At 39.9% G+C, this 24,367-nt stretch overlaps 1 protein-coding gene across 1 annotated transcript in view; it reads right to left on the minus strand.

Annotated features, from left to right (window-relative positions):
* Nucleotides 1-6,900: 6,900 nt before the first annotated feature.
* The window catches only part of TRABD2A (TraB domain containing 2A), an 87,379-nt gene continuing 69,912 nt past the window's right edge, over nucleotides 6,901-24,367 (minus strand). Inside the window, exons 4-7 of the mRNA XM_063457286.1 lie at nucleotides 21,724-21,898; nucleotides 16,358-16,448; nucleotides 8,968-9,228; nucleotides 6,901-7,375 (exon numbers count right to left, since the gene is read on the minus strand). Of these exons, the coding sequence (XP_063313356.1) occupies nucleotides 7,192-7,375; nucleotides 8,968-9,228; nucleotides 16,358-16,448; nucleotides 21,724-21,898 (711 nt within the window). The 3' untranslated portion in view covers nucleotides 6,901-7,191. The remainder of the gene's footprint in view (nucleotides 7,376-8,967; nucleotides 9,229-16,357; nucleotides 16,449-21,723; nucleotides 21,899-24,367) is intronic.

Consider the following 24,367-nt stretch of genomic DNA (forward strand, 5'->3'; position numbering starts at 1 on the left):
TAGACTAAGATTTGCAATGCCTTGGTCAATTCTATAGTGAATAATCCAGTTAGTGGAGCTCTTCATGTGAATTTAAACAGAAAGTGTGTGTATAGTGGGCATAGTGTGCATAGAAGATGTAGCGAGTGTATGCATTGGGGCTATAGTGTGTGTGTGTGTAGGTGATGTAGTGAAGAGTGTTTGCTTACAGGGGATCTAGTGTGTATCTTAAAAATGTAGTATGTGTTTAGGTGATTCTGTGTGTGCCTATAGGGAATCTATTGTGTGCAGGTGATCTAGTGTGTGTGTGTTGAGGATCCAGAGTTGTGTAGGTGATCTAGTGTGTGAGGGGTGCAGTGTGTCTGAGGTGTGCAATGTGTGTGTGTGAGGTGTGCAGTGTGTGTGTGTTTGTGAGGGGTGCAGCATGTGTTTGTGTGAGTGGTGTATTGTGTGTGGAGGGTACTGTGTGTTTGAAAGTTACAGTATGTGTGTGTGTTAGGTGTGTAGTGTATGTGTGAGGGATGTAGTGTGTTTTTGTGTGAGCGGTGCAGTGTGTGTGATGGGTGCAGTCAGAGATGTGTCTACCACGAGGCAAACAAGGCATTTGCCTTGGGTGGGCTGCCCCCAAATGACCAGGCAAATATCTTGTTTGCCTCATTTTATTGGAGCCCAAGAGCTGGCAGGCGGTTGTTTCTCGGGTGAGTGGCGAGGGAGCACTTTCCCCTGAGCTCTCTGCTCAGCTTCCTCACGCGAACCGCAATAATGCGGCATCAATCTGCGGTGCGCAAGGGAGCTGAGCAGAGAGCTCAGGGGAAAGTGCTCCCTTGCTGAAAACTTAGAGCTTCCGGCCGCCTTCCTGCCCAGCAGCCCCACTGGACCCCAGGTGAGAAATCTACCCAGCTATCCCAAATGTAGGGAGGCTGGGTGGCTTTAAATTTATAAAAATAATAATAATAATAGTGAGTGTGGGGAAATGTGTGTATCAGTGGATGTGACTGAGTGTGTGTCAGTGAATGTGAGTGTCAGTGAATGTGAGTGAGTGTGTGTGTGTGTCAGTGAATGTGAGTTAGTGTGTGTCAGTGAATGTGAGTGTGTGTGTGTTTCAGTGAATGTGTGTGTGTGTGTCTGTCAGTGAGTGTGTGTGTTTCAGTGAATGTGTGTGAGTGTGTGTGTTTCAGTGAATGTGTGTGTCAGTGAATTTGAGTGAGTGTGTGTGTCAGTGAATGTGTGTGTCGGTCAGTGTGTATCTGTCGGTCAGTCAGTGCGTGCGTCTGTCAGTCAGTGCGTGCGTCTGTCAGTGAGTGTGTGTCCGAGTAAGTGTATGTCCATCTATCAGTGTGTCAAATCAGTGAGTGTGTATATGTCATTGTTTGTCAGTGTATATGAGAATGTGTGTGTCTGTCAATGAGTGTATGCATCTATCAGTGAGTGTGTGCATCTGTCAGTGAGTGTGCGTCTGTCAGTGAGTGAGCGTCTGTCAGTCAAAGTGCGGCCTTGACAGGAAGGGGTGGGGAAAATTTAAATTAGGGGGGGGCTGCCCGAGCACCGTCATGCCTATGGCAGCACAAAACCTAAATACACCACTGGGTGCAGTATATGTGTGTGTGAGGGATACAGTGTGTGAGGGGTGCAGCATGTTTGTGTGTATGTGGGGTGCAGTGTGTGTGAGGGGTACAGTTGTGTAAGAGGTGCTGTGTGTGTGTGTGTATGTTGGGTGCACTGTGTTTGAGGGGTGCAGTGTACCTAGCTAGCTGTAGTTTGATGTGAAATGTTTATTGCCACTTTAAATCATTTTAATATATATGTGTGTGTGTGTGTGTGGTTGTATACAATAATACACAGACCATGTGGAGTGCAGTGTGTGTGTGTATGTGGGCTGCAGCGTGCCTGTTGTGTGTGCATGTGGGCTGCAGTGTGTGTGTTGGGAGGTATTGTGTATGGGGAGAGTAAAGCAATATATGTATTTTTTATTTAAAATAAATATACTATATTTGCCCCCTCCCTTCTTACCTTTGCCCAGGGAGAGGGGACCTTGCTGCAATCCCTGGCGGTCCTGTGTGAGAGTGATGGTGAGTGAACTCTAGCGAGATTGGGTTGTTGCCATGGCAACTGTGGCAATGCTCTGACCTCGCAAGAGGTTGAACCCGGAGGCGGCGCCTGCAGCAAGATGCCTTTGTTCCAGTGAGGGAGATCGTTTCCCACCGGCCAATCATGGCACACAGCAGGGCCTTGCTTTGATAGCGCCAGCCCTGCATTGGCTTGCAGGAGAGGTCCTCTGATCTTCCATGCCAGCCTCAACCCCTGGTCATCGTGGCCCACCAGGCATTTGCCCAGCTTGCCCGATGGCCAGTCTGAGCATGTGCACACCAGGGCCGGACTGGCCCACCGGGATACCGGGAAATTTCCCGGTGGGCCGCGGCACCTGGGGCTGGGCTGCCAGCCCTTATCATTACTCAGGCAACTGTGATCCCTGCCGGCCATGTGTGAGCTGTGCGGCCACACAGAGCCCCATGGGAGCAGGGGGAGCCAGGCGGCCGACACACCTCACACATGGCCAGCCGGGATCATTAAAAAAAAAATACAAATTTGCGGCGGGGGGCGGGGCTTAGCGTGCGGCGGGGGCGGAGCTTAGCGTGCGGCGGGGGCCTGGCTGACTGCAGCATGGGAAGCAGGAGGTAGTCCCTGCTTCCCCAACACCCAGCCTCCAGGAGCTCCAAGGGATGTGAAGGTAAGAAGCAGGTCAGTGTGTCTGTGTGTGACTGCCTGTGAGTGTGTGACTGTTTGTGTGTGTGACTGTGTGTGTGTGTGTGACTGTCTGTGTGTGTGACTGTCTGTGTGTGTGTGTGTGTGACTGTCTGTGTGTGACTGTCTGTGTGTGTGTGACTGCCTGTGTGACTGTCTGTGTGACTGTGTGTGTGTGACTGTCTGCCTGTGTGTGTGACGGTCTGCCTGAGTGTGTGCCTGTCTGCCTGTCTCTGTATGTGTGGATGTTTGCCTCAGTGTCAGTGACTGTCTGCCTGTCTCTGTATGTGTGGATGTTTGCCTCAGTGTCAGTGACTAGTGTCTGCCTGTCTCTGTATGTGTGGATGTTTGCCTCAGTGTCAGTGACTGTCTGCCTTTGTGTGTGTGCATCTGCTAGTGAGTGAGCGAGCGAGCATCTGTGTGTGTGTGTGTGCGCGCGCATCTGCTAGTGAGGGAGCCTCTGTGTGTGCGCGCCTGCTAGTGAGTTTGTGTGTGTCAGTGAGCTTGTCTGTAGTGAATCTGTGTGTTAGTGAGCTCTTCTGTAGGGAGCATGTGTGTGTCAATGGGCTTGTCTGTAGGGAGAGTGTGTGCGCATCAGTGAGCTTGTCTGTAGTAAGCTTGTGTGTGTATCAGAGTTTGTCTGTACTAAATTTGTGTGTGTGCCAGTAACCTTGTCTGTGTGTGTCATTGAGATTGTCTGTCAATGAGCCTATTTATGTGCATCAGTAAGATTGTCTGTGTCTGCATGTGCGTATGCTTTACTGTATAATTTAATTACCCTGAAAGAACTAATATTTTGAATTAGAACAAGAAATGTATATATATATATATATATATATATATATATATATATATATATATATATATATATATATATATATATATATATATAAGCTGTTGTACCTTGCACTCAGGCTTCAAAGTTGAGTGACCGGGTGCATTACCAGGGCTCCAGTATCCAGGCAATTGAAACAGTTGGCTGCACTCTCAGATTTCCTTAAAACATAACTTTTATTGAAATATTTAAGAGAAGATCAACGTTTCAGTCCCTCTTGTGGACTTTCATCATGATCCTGATGAAAGTCCACAAGAGGGGACGAAACGTTGATCTTCTCTTAAATATGTCAATAAAAGTTAAGTTTTAAAGAAATCCGAGAGTGCAGCCAACTATTTCAATTGCATATATATATATATATATATACACCCTACATAGCACAATGACTTATGGGGCTGGCATAGATTTTTTCCAGGGCTGCTTTGTATCCATAGTCTAGCCCTGGTGCACACCCATCTATAACATGGCAGCATCACACTGAATACTTGGCCTTGCAGCATGTGCTTGTTTCCAGCTATGTTCCAGTTTTTACTGAGATCCTGGAGGGCAGCAGCAGCAGCACGCTGTTCAAGGATACAAAGGAAGCAACAAAAATAGAAATGCAGAGATATGTTATGACATACTACACTCTGTAAGGTTCATAAAGTTTTCTTCTGGACTTACAGGAACACTATAGGGTCCGGAACACAAACATGTATTCCTGAGTCTATAGTGTTAAAACCACTATCTAGCTCCCCTTGCCCCCTCTTGCCTCCCTAAATATAGTAAAATCTTACTTGTATTCAAGCCTGCAGCTGCTGGCTCTGCCCCTGTCTGCCTCTGACCTGTCTGCTGACATCATCAGTAGTGGTGGCCTGAGTCTATCACAATGCTTCCCCACAGGATTGGCTGAGGCTATCAAAGAGGCAGATCAGGGGCAGGGCCAGCACAAGTCAAACACTGCCCTGGCCAATTAGCATCTCCTCATAGAGATGCATTGCATTTATGCATCTTTATGAGGAACGTTTAGTGTCTGCATGCAGAGGGTGGATACACTTAATGGCATTGCTGCTCACTGTGCAGCACTGCCACAGGAAACACCTCTAGTAGCCATCTGAGGAGTGGCCATTGGAGTTATCACTAGGCTGTAATGTAAAGACAGTGTTTACAGAAAAAAGCCTGAAGGGAATAATTCTACTTCCCAGAACCAATGCATGTAGTTGTTCTGGTGACTAAAGTGTCCCTTTAGGTTCCAGGTGTTTCTGGAACCTAGCAATGCTCCTAGATTGCAGAGTGAATATTTGGCCATTAGTTGCTAGCCACTGTATATAAAGGAAGACCATGATACACAACGAGACTGCTTTCTATAGCTTACCACAATTCAGTAAGATAACTATTTAAATACCAAAAATGAAAAGCCATAAACACGAATAAATAAAACAAATGTACAGCTGCTAAAACCCCATAACCTTAAAACCATACAACCCTGCTTTTTTGGGAGGTTGTGGATACCTCAAATTGGTTGTCCCCCACCTTTTATTATTTGTTCCTGTTTTTATGTGTCACCAATTAATTTATATTTAAAAAAAAAAAATGAGTCTTGTCATTTGTTTTGCGTATTCTAAATACTCACTTCTGCAAGATTTGTCAAAATAAAACAAAAGAGAACTATACAACACTGCTAAAGGCTGTTAATAAGGACCGGGGGAAATGTAATGATCCTTTTGACACTGATGCTTCCATTACTTTCCAAGGAAGCCGTCTGACGCCTGTCAAGATGATGGCTTTGGTTCGGACCAGTGAATCTGGAAGAATAAAGTGCTGTATTTTCACAGCATCTCGCACAATGCATTGCTGCATCCTGTGAAGTTACATATCCCTAGATGCATCACCCTTTTGTGCTCTGATGTGCAAATGAAATCTGCTATCTCTTAGCCCTGCACATTGTAATTTCTGTTCCAAATTACTGCACCACTGAGAAGTGTATTAGCAGCGTGCAGCAAGATGTGGGAAGTGGCATGTACAGGAAGCTCACATTATCCCATACTGCTGTTACTCGGAGCAGCATGAAGGGCTACGCAATTTCACATGTATATATTAAAACAGCATGAAGACCCAAGCTATTTCAAATATGTATATTAAAAAAGATAAACCAATTTACAGCACTAGTTGTGCCGTTTCAAAAGTGTACTTCCAGACAGTTTCTGGTATTTTAATGTTGTCACACTCCATGGCTATAAGTAATGTATGGCGATTGTCACATATCAACAGACCAGACTAACAAAAATAGAATGGAAGCAGTTCTGCTCACCTCTTTGAAAAAAGGATTGTGGGAAATTAAAGAGTTCTGCTAATAGAATACCGGGTAAACCTTCCTTATTGAATATACTTTCCCTTTTACTCAGGGCTTCTTACCTACTTAAGTCTAAAGCTTTCTTAATCTTTTAATAATAGGTGTGAAATCTCACGCTAATGAGCAAGGCAACTTGGCACAGAAGTAGAATGATGGTGAGAATAGACTTTTTTCCTACAGCCTTAATTCATTTTCCAGTGTGATGTTGTTTTTTCTAAATGTAATTTTCACTAAAATAATGTCTAACTTACTGATATTGCAAGTAAGATAAACAGTCACCTTGATAAGCTCACATTACATTTGTGTACTTTTTCTTATGATTGTGTTTTTACATAGCTTTTATACATAGTGTGTGCTATTGCTAGTTTTGTATCTTTATTTTATACTTGGCATATATTATGTTTTAATAAATATATTTTATTAGCATGTCTGTTGAGCTTTTAGGTATATTCACTAAACTGTGTTAATGTAAGTGCCTTTTATTTTTCGTTATCTGCTATTTGATTCTGCATTTAAATCAGATCGGTAGGATATCAATTGTTTAGTTTATTTCTGGTCACTTTAATTTCAGCTTTTCTGATTGGCTGACAACTTAGATTTCATCCTCTATCTCCCGCTCTTTGGTATTCACATGATTGCTTTCACTATAAGGCAGGTATTTTGGCAGAAGTAATGGGCAGCAGATGCAACACCTATCGATATTTGAGAGATATCAAAATGTCTGTCAATGTATCATTTTATATAAAAGCTATTTGTATGAAAGCGTGGACCATATAGCTGCTTTGGTCTCTGTACGAACTGCTCAAAGACTCACCATCACTAAGATAAAAATATATATTTATATGTTTCAAAAATGAAAATATGTTCGAATGTCTCCCCCTATACACATAGCTGAGAGGCAGTTTGTTAGACTACGAATTGCATTACAAGTATGCAAAACAGGAACACATGAACACCAATTATAGAAAAATTCAATTTTTAGTTAACACATTATAAATCTACAGTACAGCTATGTTACAGTAACATTTTACATTTCCCAAGTGCATTATGGGATTAACATGAAATCATTCTTCTTCAAGGGAAGAAAAATATAATGACTTTTCAAACAAAAGACATATATTCCGTATTAACCAGTAAATAATATTAGAGGTCCGATTCAAAGTAGAGCTTCAGGGCAATGTTTGCTAAGCAGTTTAATGCCATAAAATATTTTCCAGTGCTGGCAGAAACAATGTGATCCTTTTACGTGAATGTCCTCGGGTGTCAGTTTGCATTTATAATGTTTCTTCATCTTTACAAATCATCACTGTGAAACCACCATTTGTTGAAGACACCAAGCCAACAGTAAAAAGGGAGGTAGAATGAATTGGATGAAGGAACTGCTTTTGGCGGGCTGTGCGTAGTTGTCTTTTCCATGCTCTCTTGGCTGAGGTTCCACTGTAATGTATCCGTTAATAATCCGAATTTGCGGAGGAGACTCTGTGGCACTGGAAAGGCAAAAAGCAAACAATATTTTCTGACTATTGTATTTCTGTTTTTCTCTTTATTACCATGGTATTTTCTTTTTCTCCCCCACCCGATGGCCCTTTTATATGAGCTACAGAAATACTAAAAGCCTTTGATGTTGACTGATTATGTTTAGAATGTTTTATTCTGTTGATCTTTTATCAGAAATGAAAGTATACATTAAACTGAGCCAAGAATACTATGAGACAGCACCAAGGAATGCCGCCAGAACTTTTTCGTGACAGCTGTAAATGTATTCAGGAGTAAGTCAATAGCTCTGACAACCCATTAACTACAAAAGGTATACAGGTTTGAGCTCAGTTCTGAGAAGCATTTCTACAAAACATCAACAGCAAGGTCCTATCAAGATCATTACAACACAGCAGTTTAGGCCAATTTTAATAATCAGACAAAAACTTTAAGCTGGGTTCTACACAGTCAAGTTAGTGTTCAATATAACTGCTGTCAAATGTACATCAGAGAATGCGTCACCCGTTTTCTTTTTGTTTCAAATATTTATTGAGGCGAAAGAACATCCCAACATACATTACTCAAACAAAGAGTGGGACACAGCTCGTTGCAGTTATGATATTCGGTTCAGGCAGATCCATTTACAATAGTTTTTATGGTGTGAATATAAATCTGAGAAATACATCCCAAAACTTCAATTTTTACCATTTTTTGTTCGAGACACAAACTTTGTTTTTTTTCTTGTCCCTAATAGACAGATCAATATAGACAGATCTGCCCGTTTAGAACAACTGCTCCTCAAACAGCAAAACCATTTTTTTATGTTAATGGGAATCATTTAGGACATTGATTTATTCAAAGTATATCTTGTTCCAGGTCATCAGCACCTTTGGATCTGTATTCACCCTGTAGTTGCTGATAATACTTGATTTTCTCTGCATGACTGGTAATTCTACACTGTCTGTGAAGTCACAGTCTTCTGTGCACTCATTATACTTCATGGCATGTTTTTTAAGTCAAAGTCAATAAGTAGGTAGAGGGTGCTTGAACAATAGCACACTTGCCGAGTACGTCAGACCTGATCTAGAACTCAATATCTCTTTTGAATACTATAAGGAATGCAACTTAACATAAGGCAGCAGAAATTCTGTCATGCAGAAGTGCCTGACTAGAATAATTAATAGATGTTTAGATAATTTACCTTTATAATCCTCATTAAGCCACATTATTATCTGAGGTGCAATAAAAGTCTCTGAATAAATGACCAACAGACGTGCATTGAACTGGGTATATATGTGTCACTATTAACAGATTCTGGCCATATATATATATATATAAAGATGTGTCCAATGTGTCTGCCCTCACGTTACTAACATTTTTTTAGCTACCATAACATTACTGGAATTTACAATTAAAATGTCTGTCAATCTTAGTGATTTTTTTTTTTTATTGAGATTTTCTAAACTAGTTTATGTATCATACAGCAGGATCCATTTTGAAACTTGTGTCATATTGTTCACGCCTAGATCTGTTACTTTCCTATTTTATTAACTACACTCCTGTAGTTCAGAAACAAAAAAATCTACAATGGATGGTAGGTTACCTTTCCTGAATGCGAACCCAGAGGTCACTGAAATGTCGATGTTTTTCCTTTCGTGGCTTCTTCTTTTTGTACTTCCTTTCACTCTTGTCCATCATATCAAGATTTTCTGATAGTAATAACTTGGGCAATGTTGCGGAATCTTTGTGATTATGTTCAGTCTGTTTTGTTCTAGAAGCATCCGTGCATGGTGGAGATAACCAATCAACAGGCATTGATGATGACGGGAGCTTGGATGGCTGCACTACTTTTTTATTTTTACCACTAAAGACAAAAACAAACAACACATTATTAATATTTACTCATCTTAACTGAGATTATTATTCTTGAAGTATATTCATAGTTTAAACATGTATCAATGGTTAGGTTTAGATAACTGCTACCTTTGGATAGCTTACGTGCAATAATTGTTATTTGACAAAATGTTTTTATTAAAAAAAAAATGAAAACAAAGTACGGACTGACTACTGGCTTTCTGTCCTTTGTGGAAATTTATTTCAACATATTTGGAGATAAAAATCAATAATGAAAGATTACACCACATGCATCACAACGTGTTACCTGCTTAGATAAATTAGAAAACATATCAGCAGGATATGTTTTGCCGTCTTATTGATCAATAAACACTGGTTCTTGAAAAGGTTGGAATTGATGGACTTTCAACTGAAATAACGATGTCAGTCCTGCTTAATATATTAACCCATTACATTTCTCATTACTCACAATCCTGCCATTGAAATACTTCATAGGTGAGGTATGTTCATTTTTTATGTGAATAACAAGAAGTTACTTTATGTCATTCAAGCCAAAAGCAAGTAGTACAAATCACAGCATAGATCATTGGTATCTGCAATGTGCTACTGGTATATTTACTGGCATATTTGCTTAAAATCAAACCCTTTTTTTAAAATTAGAAATAAGTAAATAAATAAACAAAATACAGCAAATTTGAGTTTTAACTGAAGATAAGGGGACAAAGATTTTACGTGTTTAATTGCATTGATGATAATTGTGTAGATATTAGTGCTTTCTGAACAGTTCCCACACTTCAATGCTTCACACCAACATTTGTGTATATCACTGTTATGCTATGACTGCAACATCACCACGCACACACACCCTTTCTCAAAACTTTTGAGAAAGCTCATGGACAAAGTAAAATGCATATACTCACCATCCCGCCTCCTTCTGCTGAAATTTAATGCATTTTATTTATTTAATTATTTTTCCTAATAAAAAAATGATTTTTGTTTTGTAAACATGTTCTCTGAGTACAGAAGTGAGGATGTCATATTTTTCATACATAGTTAACATAGATCACATGTGCTGTAGGGATCCCAATTTCAATAATCAATTGCCTTCACGGTTACAGGAACTCCTCACAATCAATCTTTTCAAAATCGCTACGCATGGGATGGATTGGATATAGGAGCCACTTGGCTTTCTTCTTTTTGTTCCACTTGCCCCTACTCCACCAAGGCAGGTATATGTCAGAATTAATTAAAAAAGGTTTCGATACGTTTGTGTGGGCAGCAATTGATAGTTAAAAATAAATAGAATGCAGTGTGAGCGCTCCTATCAATAATCAATATAATAAAAAAGTATATTTTGATAAATGAAATACACAGACTCTGCAGCATTTGATACTCACTGCAATAAGGCATTTTTCTCATCTCATTGCATCTATGAAGTTTTAAATAGTTAAATAAAACAACTGATAATAGCCAATCATTAATCTGTTGACTGTTTTATCCCATAGGATTGAAGCAATTAGTTAGAGAGCAAAGCCTAAAAATAAGGTACACTGTAACAATGTAATTGGATTCATCTAGTGAGGATGATACCCAATTAACTTCATGATAAATCCAAACAACATGTTGCCAGAGTATACCAAATATCAACATGTATAACATGGAAAAATGTTATCACAAATCTCCAGAATACAAGTAAATGGCTGTAATTTAATTTCAAACACAACATTTGCTCCTTGGATACAAAATCTTAATGGTAACAATGCTTATGGGTATTTGATTTTACATCATGTGCTAGAGTTGGACGTCACAAAGCTATCGATGCATATAAATGGTTTCTATGTTTGATCTATCATTGCACTTTATGTACTGTGCTTGATTACATAACATGCCATTGCACTGGTGATAATTGTATTGATATATTTTATATTCTTCATGTTCATTTTCATTCTACTACTTATTGCAGCCCCTTGATATTTTACAATGACCATGTATACTGCCAGGAAAGAAAATACTTATTTTCTCCTTGGTATTATAAAGGATCACAGCTAACTGCGGCTTTTTGCTTGTCATATATATATATATATATAACTTGCAGGTCTGATGCTACTGTCTTTATGACAGTATGAATGATTTATAATGAATGATTTCTATTAAATAATTTAGCTGTTAGTTTCAAAAGTCGCCTTTATTTAAATATCCTGTTAAAACAAAAATATGATTACTGTAGCTCTTTTGATTCTTCCCTTTCATACTTTCAGGGGCAGGTTGACCGTTAATAATAATTTGAGCAGAGCAATCTCAGCTTTTCTTTTTCTTTCCTGGCACTGCTTTTAATACGTCTCAAACGTTATTCTGCAGAATTGACAGGCTGAATCTTTATTAGTGGTAAAAATGAGGCCATGGAAGATTAACACAACGGAAATGTGTTTAAAAAAAAAAAAAAAAAAGACCTATTGTAAAAACAGGCACCTAGAATAGCTTGTGGAATGCATAGCTTGATTCCCAGGCCCTTGGTATCTCGATCGATAATCATCTAATGAGTCCTGTCTTTGACACCCTAACAGCTCTGCACATCTTGCTTCTTCTGCCAGTTGGAAGGGAGAAGCCAATAACTGTCTGTGACTGATAATTAAAGATGAGTTTAACTAAGCATTGCTGGGCTAAGTACGAGAGAGATGTTTTGGAAAATGCAAGGTGACATTTGCCAAACTAATCATGGGCAGCACTATTTATGCATATATTTTCTATAAATTAACTTTAGAATGATTTATAGTATAATTAGTTATAACGCAAGTGGAATGAATTATGGGGATTGTCAACACATTGATTTTTTTTTCACCTCTTGGTAAATTGCAATAATTCACAAAAGCACCACTGAAGTGATAAAGGCGAGATTAGTCATATTTTATCACAAACTTGCTGTTGACCCTTCAGTGCCAAAGAGATGTGGAATGGTTGTTTGATCTAGGGTTACTATATATCAAATACTTAGAATATAGAATATACTCTACAGGTCTGTACAGGTCTACAGGCCTACCGTATCGTCGGTCTTGGCACACCACAACCAACTTGCTCCCTTTATACTATCCTACGCTTATGCTGGATCCTTACTCCATATACGGCTATTTGCCCCTTACATATATATACCCTAGATAATAAATAAACTGTGTGCAGCAACTCTAAGCAAGCACGGCTTCATAACTCCCCCAAATTAAAGGCCCACTCCAAGCAGCAACAGTCAAATCATGTATCTAGTAGATAATCATGCAAAAATCATTCCGATTTTTTTTTTTTTTTTGATACTTTGAATCCATGGTACTTTGGCAGAATTTGCATCATAGCTCCACCCTCTTTCTCTCACAGTTCTAAAAAAAGTAGTCAAATACCTAAAAGGAATTATTTAAGTGTACATTTCCTATAGAGACGTTGTTGTTTCCCTTTTATGGAGAATTAAATTAACTATCCAACAGCATAAGCAGGTTAACAGACCTCCCAAAAACCAGGGGCACTGGTAGATTATTTAAAGGAACATTCCAGGCACAATAAACACTACAGCTGGCGGAGCTGCAGGTTACAGCTCACGGGTCCTCTCTTCCTCCCTGCTGTCGACCGCATTTTAGTGCCGGTGGGCCGGTGATGGAGATCTCTGATCTCCCCTCTGGTCCTTGAAGGCACACAGCAGGGTCGGTAGGGAAGAGCAAAAGACAGCATGGGCACTGTACTGTATTCTCGGAGCGGTTTCCACCCTCACCCCCCGGATCAGCCACTGTGTGTGTGGTGTGGCTAGTGGCAGGGCTCTTCCGAGAAACATTATGTGACTTACTAATAATTCAACTAAAGTGTAATTTAGAACAATGTAGCTTATTTACACAGACTGATTTCTAAATACATTTATTGTGTTTAAAGGGACAGTTTAGGTAACATAAAATGTTATCTAAATTAAGTTATTATGATGCCAGGAGGCCCCTGGGCAAACTCTTAACTTAAGGGGTTATACTGTTCTCAAACATCAAACCACAAAGTGAGCCACCATCAACTATCCTGAGGTTCCGGCTTCTGAAATCTCAATAACAAATCTCAGGAGTATATTTTTTTTCAAGATAATTTTGATAAAGTTGTTATTGTGCCCGGAGTGCTTTAAGGATAAAGACGATTGTACAAGTTCTGAACCAAAACAAAACCAAGAATTTGAGCTATATGTCTGGTCAACCATAATTTACCTCTATCATGTTAAATGCACCTGTGACAAAACTGGAGATTGTGCACAAATATGACTATAGTCCATATTTTTTATGATTCCCTTTGTTTGTTGCACTGTTCCCCATGTGTTTCATCTGTTGGTTCGCTGGATAGACTACCAGACAAACTGTGGAGTTACTGGGTGGCCACCATTTTATGTATCAGAGGCACATGGTGAGAACAATGGATGAAGCACATGGTGAGAACAATGGATGGCGGCCATTTTAACTCACAGACACTGTTTTGACTTTTCTACACGGTGCCATCTCGCCGGTATTTGGTGCACAAAGACATCGTTCAGTAGTTTTAAACCACAGAACAGGTGACACATTTAACAGTAATTATTTTTCATATAGCCTGTATATGTTCTGCGGAATCTGCATTAAACCGTATCTTCCAAACTACTGAACGGATCTGGGTGAATTCCGGGTGAATTCCCGTTTCCGAGGATATATTTTTTATGGGGTTATTGCATGTTTTGGGGTCCCTGTGATATGTTTTATAATATGGTATTTTCCTGCCTGTGATAATTAAGTTAGTCTATTGTGTTGAGATAATTGTATCACAGGCAGAGGGGTGGATTTCTGATGTAATGAATGGGAGTGTTAGCTGTGTTGTAATGTGTTGATTGGTTGTTCTTCAAAACCCTGTGGGCAGTACTATGTTTGTAGAATGTGAATAAAAGAGGCTGTATGTGCCAGTACAGTCAGTTCTACTTCACCCTCAATTTGGAGTGCTATCTCTTATTGGGGGAATCTGCTACAAGGGATTGCTATGCTAGTCATACTCTCTTGCTATATCACTACTAAGCTCTTGTAAGAGCTTGTTCCTGCCTTGCTCTCTGGAGGAGTCTACGGTGGTTATGGTGTCTGATGCAGTGCTTGAAGTCCTCAGGAAGCGCTAAGAGCATCCTTCAACTGAGGTACCCAGTCGGGGTGCCCGTCGATCTGTTACAGCAACCACACTTATTATGTATAGAAACATAGAATGTGACGGCAGATAAGAACCATTCAGCCCATCTAGTCTGCGCAATTTTCTAAATACTTTCATTAGTCCCTGGCCTTATCTTATAGTTAGGATAGCCTTATGCCTATCCCACGCATGCTTAAATGCCTTTACTGTGTTAACATCTACCACTTCAGCTGAAAGGCTATTCCATGCATCCACTACCCTCTCAGTAAAGTAATACTTCCTGATATTATTTTTAAACCTTTGTCCCTCTAATTTAAGACTATGTCCTCTTGTTGTGGTAGTTTTTCTTCTTTTAAATATAGTCTCCTCCATTACTGTGTTGATTCCTTTTATGTATTTAAATGTTTCTATCCTATCCCCCTGTCTCGTCTTTCCTCCAAGCTATACATGTTAAGTTCCTTTAACCTTTCCTTGTAAGTTTTATCCTGCAATCCACGAACCAGTTTAGTAGCCTACTGCACCACCCTGATCAATTATTTTAGTTACCCAATAAAAAAAATCAATAAAATTAGTTTGGCATGATCTCCCTGAAGTAAACCCGTGTTGTCTCTGATCTTGAAATCCATGTGTTTTTAGATGTTCAACAATCCTATCCTTTAACATGGTTTCCATCACTTTCCCCACTACTGAAGTAAGGCTTACTGGCCTATAGTTGCCCGACTCCTCCCTATTACCTTTCTTGTGAATGGGCACAACATTCGCTAACTTCCAATCTTCTGGGACTACTCCTGTTATCAATGATTGGTTAAATAAATCTGTTAATGGTTTTGCTAGTACACCACTAAGCCCTTTTAATAGCTTTGGGTGTATTCCATCAGGTCCCATTGACTTATTTGTCTTTACTTTTGACAATTGAAATAGAACCTCTTTCTCTGTAAACTCACATTTAACAAATTAGTAATTTGCCCTTTTTCCTAACTGAAGCTCCATTATCATTTTGTTCAAGAGAAATAAGGCTTTCATTTCACATCAAATTTTTATATATTTAGCACAACTTAATATGAATAAAATCTAAAAATAAATTTAAGACATTTTGTTATTTTCTAAATAGCACTTTTTACTGTAACTGTCACAATTCTGCCCCCTGTAGGCAATCTTGCAATTCAGCTGGTCCGAGTCATGTGATCAAGGTGTCATCACGATTACATGACTCGACTGTAGGGATTGGCTGCAGGGGGACTGCTTTAGTTGTCAACCAGATCCGGTGAGTAGAATAAGTGTAGAGGCTGTAGGGAGGGCCCAATTTTTAAGCCAGGCTATGCCGCCCAAACAGTGTTAAAGCTCTCCTTTTGTAGGATGGCACAGCATGTCCTAATGTCAGGAAGGCACATTACTGTGAGTAATACGCATGTGCAAGATACATTTTATTTACTACTGTAAGAAAATAGCTGCAAATGTGACATATCATGTACACATGTATTGCAACTAATTATTCCACTGAAGGCTATGCCCAATCAGCATGTCTCCCAAGAGTCCCTATTTAAGAAGAACAGTCCTTATTTTGGGCCCAAAGCCCTCTATTCCTCTTTTTTTTTTTTTATCATATTGTCTCTTTTTTTTTTCAAGGAGCTCCATATTGTTGGAATGTCTGAATGTATAACAGAGCTCCAAATAAATAATAGTTACAGAATATTTTTTTTTAACAAATCAGTTTGTGTAAATAAGATAAATTGTTCTTCTTTAGTTGCGTAAATTGTCAGTAAGTCACACACAGCCCTGTCTCTCGCCATACCCTCATCCACACCCCTAAAATTAAAGTATCCTCTTTGTCCATATGAAATTTTGAGAGGAATGCAGCAGGGATTGATTGAAGTCGCTAACTAATTTTCTTGTTACTAGAAGAGGTCTACATCCTAAATATTTGCTGGAATAGACAGATGTTCAGTAGAACCTTATTAGTTTTTTGGTAATATAAAAAAGCAACTTACTTGAGGATTGACCTGCCAGCAGGTGTGTGTTGCACATTGTAGCCATATCGTTTTAGCACATCAATGACTGTATTGTTTCCTAAGAAGTGTCCTGCAAAGGATATAGAACAATAACTTCAATTAGATGTATGAAGTTTAACAATAGCACTTGCACAGCATTACCTAGTATTTCAAACACACAGATTACATCTAAACATTGTAGCTCTTTTATATTAATACACATCAATTAATATTTAACGCCTTACTAAAGAGAATCATCCTTTGTCTCCATATACTACTATGATAACCAGCAATTTCCCCTTTTCTACCATTGATTCTCAATAAATATTTAACCATACATATTTTATTACTTCTTCCATACATACTACACATATTTAGTTGGAGAACAAAAATGGTCCACATAATCATAATAAATACCAAAAACAGTCATACAATAAATGTTCATACCCATTGTACAACACTAGGGAATTTGCTGGTGCTACACAAATAATAAAATAATAATAATAATATCATAACGACTTCAGACATAGCTTAAATAACCTTTTGTAAGTATCTTATCCCACCCTAGTCTTTTTTTTTTTTGTAATTGCTTTATTGTTACTAATAGTCCCCCTTGCCCTCAGGGTTAGCATCTAAGTTCCCAAAAAGTTCTAGTGAAGGAATTCACTAGGCAAGAATTTTACGATATGTGGTCCTCAGCAGGTGTAATGCCAAAGGCCAACAATCATTGATAGCTGTCACTGACATGTATACTAAAACTGGACATGTTAACAAAGCCACACAGGTGGGTATTGGGTATATTTGATCTGTAAGTGATTTTAAGTGAACTACAAGTTTTTTCCCCCTAAGTTCAGCTGCTTATGGCAGCTGTCAATATACCTTCTTTTGAACTCAGCAGGTTACAAAGGGGCACTGAGTTCAGCTGCCAAGCCCCAGTTCACCTTATTAAATGGCCAAAGTTATTTCAGGAAGGCTAGCTTTGCATTATCAGCCAGTGGTGATCTCAGGGCACTGACGAGACAGTGTTTTTAATCACATTTGGGAATATGTCTGCAAGAGATCATTTCGTATGAGAGCTAAGTGAGATCACTTCATTTGGAGTTTTCTGGAACAGAATTATTTTTGCCAGTCCCTACACTGACAAAATCTAAAAAAATAAATAAAAAAACTAGTCAGGATATGTAATCAATGCAGCGGAAGTGGAACACACATTTATCGATCTATCCATCCCCCTTCAATATGAGAGCTGGATTTCGAATTTGTATAGTCTCTAAAGTCTCTCACATTTGTAAATTATCTGTTTAATGCAATACAGGAAGTAATAAGTAATAGGTTTGTGTCAATCGACTGATAGCGCTCTTATTCATCTGAGGCCATCTGCAATGAAGACAAATGCGTTGGGCAGGGTATGCTGCATCTTAACAGTAACTATTCACTAGAACTTAACATGCTGACTATGTGGTGCTAAGTACAAACACACATCTCTGAAGTGAGGACCGTCAGGTTTGTACATGTGTGAACACTGATACAGAACCAGAGCAGGATTAATAGTAAGGCGACCATAGGCAGTAGCCTAGAGCCCAGGGGTTATGTAAACCCCTATGTAAAGCATGAAGCGGGTGAAGGGGCACACTAGTATCCTGCTTAGGGCTCTGTGGGATCTTCTCTGTGCACAACCTGTAGATCGTTCTGTATAACAAATTGTTTAACGTTTAAAATGAAAATGCATAAAAATGTATGGAAAGCCTTTTGGGAGTTCTATATAATTTAAAGCACTATGCAATATCACAACAAAGAGTTAGTTGGGGAAAATGCTAAAGTGATCTACTCTCTGTTTTCATTGACTTTTCGGAATGAGATCATAGAGCCATCATGTGTGTTAAGGGGTTGTCTTCCTCCCAGTGTGTTCACAAGGATCCTTGATACATCACCCAGTTGAATATAAAAGAAACAAATAATAATTTGCACAAACACTAACTGAGTCTCAATTCTCAAAGAAGTCCCTTTATACACAATCCCCAATGTGCAGATGATTTGTCTCACCTAGATAATCCTACATATTGAATCTGAAAATCCTCTAGGAATGGTGTATTCCTCTAAGTGATCCTTTAAGCCTCCAAGGGCATGTGTGTGTGACTATTATCCACCTACACAATCACTAAACGGCTTTTTCAGATGCACTATATCATGCTTTCTTCTTCTATTATTATGATATTTACTTTTGTACTCATGTCGTATTTGTTATTAACTTATCATTCCATCGTACATATGCACCCCCGTCAAGCAAAATGTCAACGTGTTATGATTATAACACAATAACATAGTGTGAATGTTAGCAATGTTCTACATTTCAGTGTGACCTACAAATTAGACTTAAAGTGGAATATCATCAGACAGTACATGTCAAACGTGTTGACAATAGAAAGAGCCACACGGTTGTGCATTAAAGAAAAATATATAATATAAAATGCCAAGATCAATAATGATGTTCACGTATGTACAACCCCGGGGAACGTTGTTCTGCCATGCTTTTAGATGTTAAAAAGGAAGCACACAATAAAGTGGTCGCCTTTAAAGTGCATAAAGCATAATTAATTACAGATAAATCAAGACACTTTGTGAAAATCAGTCTCTATTGTGTACACTAATGATCAAGCAATCAGTTTATGATTCTTCCACATGGTTTGACACAAACCGCTGTGTAACTTGATACAAATGTCTTGACATGGATCTTTTATACTCGAAGACTTTCAACATCTTAACAACATCTTTTTATACACTGTTTATTTTCTTTTTATTAAAGGGTTTTAAATGGATTAATTCAACGAATGACGTGCATGCAGCCAAATTCCCCATTCTTTGCCAAGGACAAATGGCATTATGGCACTAAATAAAAAAATGTATCTCTCGTGTAGTCAATTAACTTTAAAAATGGTGAGCATCCCTGGAAATTGCATTTAGAAGAAATCAGAATTGGCATTCCAGCGAACACTGGACATAGCTGTAGTATGGCCAACTTATCAGTGGTGGCTTGACAGTGCTTCCTCCTCCAGCAGGCACAAGGTACATTGTATTAACATACTTTTTTTTTTCCATGTTGCTGAATGTTACTGTGCTCTAGATGAGGGTAGGTAACCTTCGGCACCTCAGATGATGTGGACTACATGTCTCATAATGCTCATACAGCCATATAGCTGGCAAAGCATCAGGAGAGATGTAGTCTACAAAATCTAGCGTGCCGAAGATTGACTATCATCAAGATCTTTGTGATGGGGCTGGCTGGAGGAGAACAAACCTCCACTTTAATGGGTGGCAAAAACAGCCCTTTTTAGAGGACCCCACTTGCACCAAGGGTGTTACAGTAGGCTAGCTGGATGGAGCGTTCTTCTGAACTACCCAGATGGTCTGTGGCTGAGAATCTGGACCTTACTGACTCTGCACATTGGTCTATGACCATTTTGCAAACTGAACAACTTCAGTCAAAAATCTTGGAAAAATGCATCCATACGCAACTATGTGAATATTATTAACGATCAAATTATCTGACCCCTGATCAATCAGACTTTTGTCCAAATCACTCAACTTTGACTGTCCCTTAAAGGTTTGCAATGAATTCCAAATTGGCATGAAACAAGGAGACTTAACTGGAGCTATTTTTCTTGATTTTGTCAAGGCATTTGACACTGTAGACCATGGCATTATTTAGCAAAACCTTAAAAACTCAGGCACTGGTGATCATCTGCTAACCTGGCTTTGATCGTATGTTTCAGGCCGATTGCAATATGGGACTATTTCTGATAGCGCTTCCCTCCCTCTTCCAGTCACTTGTGGTGTTCCCCAAGGCTCCATACTCGGCCCCCTGCTATTCACATTATTTATAAATGATCTGCCTAATGTCTGCAAATCCACAACTGTACACATGTATGCAGACGACACTGTAATCTACGCTAGTAAACCCAAACTACCTCAGCTTAAGGCAGTGCTCCAAAACCAATTTACCGAGGTAGAAAACTGGATAGCAGATAACAAACTCTTCCATGACAAAACTGTTACAATGATCTTTGGAACTTTACCTAAATTATGTAAACAACAAAATCAACAACTGTGTATCAGAACAAATTCAAATAGCACACTGACAGCAGTCTGCTCTTTTAAATATCTAGGCATGTTGCTAGACCCCAATCTATCCTTCGGCCTTCACATTGAAAAAATCTCTTCAAAACTTTACCCAAAACTAGGTGCCCTTTACAGAAACAAATCCTGCCTAAGCCCCACAGTAGGTAAACAGATAACCCACCTTAATAAACTTAATACATTATATAATTCATTCTGCTGCTTTGTACTAAAATGTAATTACTTTGCCCACCACTGTGACATGTTAAAAGAGCTAAACTAGATGTCGCTGGAATCCCGACGCACTCTTCATCTTTCCAGCCTTGTGCATAAGACCATTTCTGAGAAGCTCCCCCCTACCTGAGGAGAATTCTCTCCCCAGCTGTTCCCACCTCCTATAACCTCCGATCCAGTACTAGCACGATATTTAGCATACCGCAATAGTGTCTCAATCCTTCTTTTCCTACAGAGCACCGCAATTATGGAATAACCTCAGGGACACAGTGAAATCTTCAATCTAAAATCTTTTAAGAGATCTATGGCAATATACCTCAGCACAGAATGCACCTGTCATGGTTGAATATATTTATTACCTGTTATGTGTTAAATTTATATATGTGTATGTATATATATATTGTTTGTATATTGTATTTTTGTAATATCGTACCCTATTGTAACAATGCAATGTTTTGTGGACCCAGGACATACTTGAAAACAAGAGAAATCTCAATGTATCCATCCTGGTAAAATATATTTTATAAGTAAATAAATAAATAAATAAATAGAAAAAGTAAAATAAACATGGAGTTATTAACTTTCCACTGTTATTCACCCCTTCTGGCATTAAAAATCAATACAGGTAAAAGCAACTTTCCTAATAAATGTCCCAAAAGTCTTATTTTAAATGATTTAATCTAAAGCATTCAAACATCTAGTACTGTAAAACATACTTAATCAAGATCACTGATTGCTTCTCCTATTCCTTAAACCCCTGGTGAAAAGGGATTAATAGGATAGAAATAGAACTCATGGACCAAAATGGACCTGATTTGGAGAAGTCTGTCTGCAATTGCATCCACACCCACTAAATTGTGCACCTTTCGTATCATTTTCTGTATAATACATTAGAAAAATAGGGGGTCATTGTCCCCACAGTTCCACTACAATTTCAATAGATGGTAATGTAAACAGCATGCATGGGACAGACAGTTTAATATCCATTTTTAATTCTATTGAATAATAACACTACTTACCTGCCCCGAACGCAAAGAAAAAGCTTTTGTCCGGGAACTCTTCGAGAAGATTTTTAACTCTGTGCCCCATCCTCTCATTTCTCTTGTATATCAGCTCTTGTCGGAAATAATTATCGATCTCTTGTGCAGTTATTCTTTCTTGACTTGGTAAGGTAGCATTAATAAAATTGGGAACCTGGGTAGAATAAAAATGGCTTGGTTCATCAGTAACCTTGTACAGAAATCCCAAAAAGTAAAAAGTGCAACAAACTCTTTATTAAATATGCAAACAAATAGAAGGAAGATACAAAAAAACAACACACACTACTCACATCCTAACACTAAATAGTCATTCAATACCTTGCTTTTCCAAGCAAGGATCCAGATCATGTCATAATCTATTGTGCCTCGGGCAGTAACATGCTGTAACAAAGAAAAAAAAAACAGGTTGCGCCGAAACAGCAATATATGGTACTTGAATAGTAAAGTCTCAAAGAGTGAAAGTAACTTAGTTAGGTAGTTACAAAAGTAGTCCTTGTTGTGTGACCCAAGATAGTTCTTAGATAGAGATGGTGGTTGCACTATGTAGTTCAATATGTTCACCAGTTTGGGTATGCTCCGATATATGGAATGATAATAAATGACAAGAAAAAACGACAATAGTGTGATATTGTATATACCAAAAACAGCTGCAATCATTTGATAAAAAAATTATCAAATTATACCACTTCATGATTACACTAAGAATGAATTGTTACATGATTACACTAGAGCTGAATTTTTGTTTTTGAGTGTAGTTTATCCTTTTCTTATTTAATTGCACTAGTTGAACGTTCCTTTTATGTATTACATATGAGATGCGCACGTCCTTAGAGCACGCTATGATGTACCTTTGTTCCTATAAAGATTCCGTTTGATCCTCCAACTCATATCCTGTGATAAGGATTATATTGTCAGAAGCAAGTACAACAGAGCCAATAGTGGGTTCTTTGTTTGTGGGTGTATTTTTTATGAGATTATTGCATCTGTTTTTGGTATATACAATATCACACTATTGTTGTTTTTTCTTGTCATTTATTATCATTCCATATATCGGAGCATACCCAAACTGGTGAACATATTGAACAACAAAGACTACTTTTGTAACTACCTAGCTAAGTTAATATCACTCTCTGAGACTTTACCATGCAAGTACGATATATTGCTGTTTAGGCGCAACCTATTTTTTTCTTTGTTATCTGTCTTGTATCATTGGATTGTTAGGGTATCCAAGTACCAGAGTTTTCTGCCATTTTAGGAGTCAGCGCTGTATATATCTGCTTTTTTATTAGTAATATGCTGCGCTCAGCAGTAAAGGGGGGAACTCAAGTGGGAGGGCTAATGGTATACGCAGCAACTATAATGGATCTTTAGGTACAACCTTGTCAGCAGGGCCGGACTGGCCCACCGAGATACCGGGAAATTTCCCGGTGGGCTGCGGCACCTGGGGGCTGCGCATATATGTGCCACCGGGTGGCCGGTCCGGTGGCACACTCATAGGGGGCCGGCCGTGTTTCAGGCTGGAGCCGCCGGGCCGGGTGGCAGCCTCGCCGGTCCGGCGGCACTTCTGTCATTGATGATGCTGAGGGGGGAGGAGCATGTCTACCATGCTCCCTCGCGGTACCCACAATCCCCAGCACAGCATCATACTGATACAGCATAATGTGCTGGGGATTGTGGGTACCGCGAGGGAGCATGGTAGACATGCTCCTCCCCCCTCAGCATCATCAATGACAGAAGTGCCGCCGGACCGGCGAGGCTGCCACCCGGCCCGGCGGCTCCAGCCTGAAACGCGGCCGGCCCCCCTCTGACTTCTCTAGGTAAATGGGGATGGGGAATAGAGAGATGGTGGAGGGAGAGGCACTGGGAAAGTGGGGCGGAAGGGAGAGGGAGAGACACTGGGAAAGTGGGGAGGAGGGAGAGACACTGGGAAAGTGGGGAGGAGGGAGAGACACTGGGAAAGTGGGGAGGAGGGAGAGACACTGGGAAAGTGGGGAGGAGGGAGAGACACTGGGAAAGTGGGGAGGGGGGAGAGACACTGGGAAAGTGGGGAGGAAGAGAGGAGGGAGAGACACTGGGAAAGTGGGGAGGAAGGGAGGAGGGAGAGGCACTGGGAAAGTGGGGAGGAAGAGAGGAGGGAGAGGCACTGGGAAAGTGGGAAGGAAGGGAGGAGGAAGAGACACTGGGAAAGTGGGAAGGAAGGGAGGAGGGAGAGGCACTGGGAAAGTGGGGAGGAAGGAAGGAGGGAGAGGCACTGGGAAAGTGGGGAGGAAGAGAGGAGGGAGATACACTGGGAAAGTGGGGAGGAAGGGAGGAGGGAGATACACTGGGAAAGTGGGGAGGAAGGGAGGAGGGAGATACACTGGGAAAGTGGGGAGGAAGGGAGGAGGGAGATACACTGGGAAAGTGGGGAGGAAGGGAGGAGGGAGATACACGGGGAAAGTGGGGAGGAAGGTAGGAGGGAGATACACTGGGAAAGTGGGGAGGAAGGGAGGCGGGAGATACACTGGGGAAGTGGGGAGGAAGGGAGGAGGGAGATACACTGGGAAAGTGGGGAGGAAGGGAGGAGGGAGATACACTGGGGAAGTGGGGAGGAAGGGAGGAGGGAGATACACTGGGAAAGTGG

Source organism: Pelobates fuscus, chromosome 5 (assembly GCF_036172605.1).
Source record: "Pelobates fuscus isolate aPelFus1 chromosome 5, aPelFus1.pri, whole genome shotgun sequence".
Classification (NCBI taxonomy): Eukaryota; Metazoa; Chordata; class Amphibia; order Anura; family Pelobatidae; genus Pelobates; species Pelobates fuscus.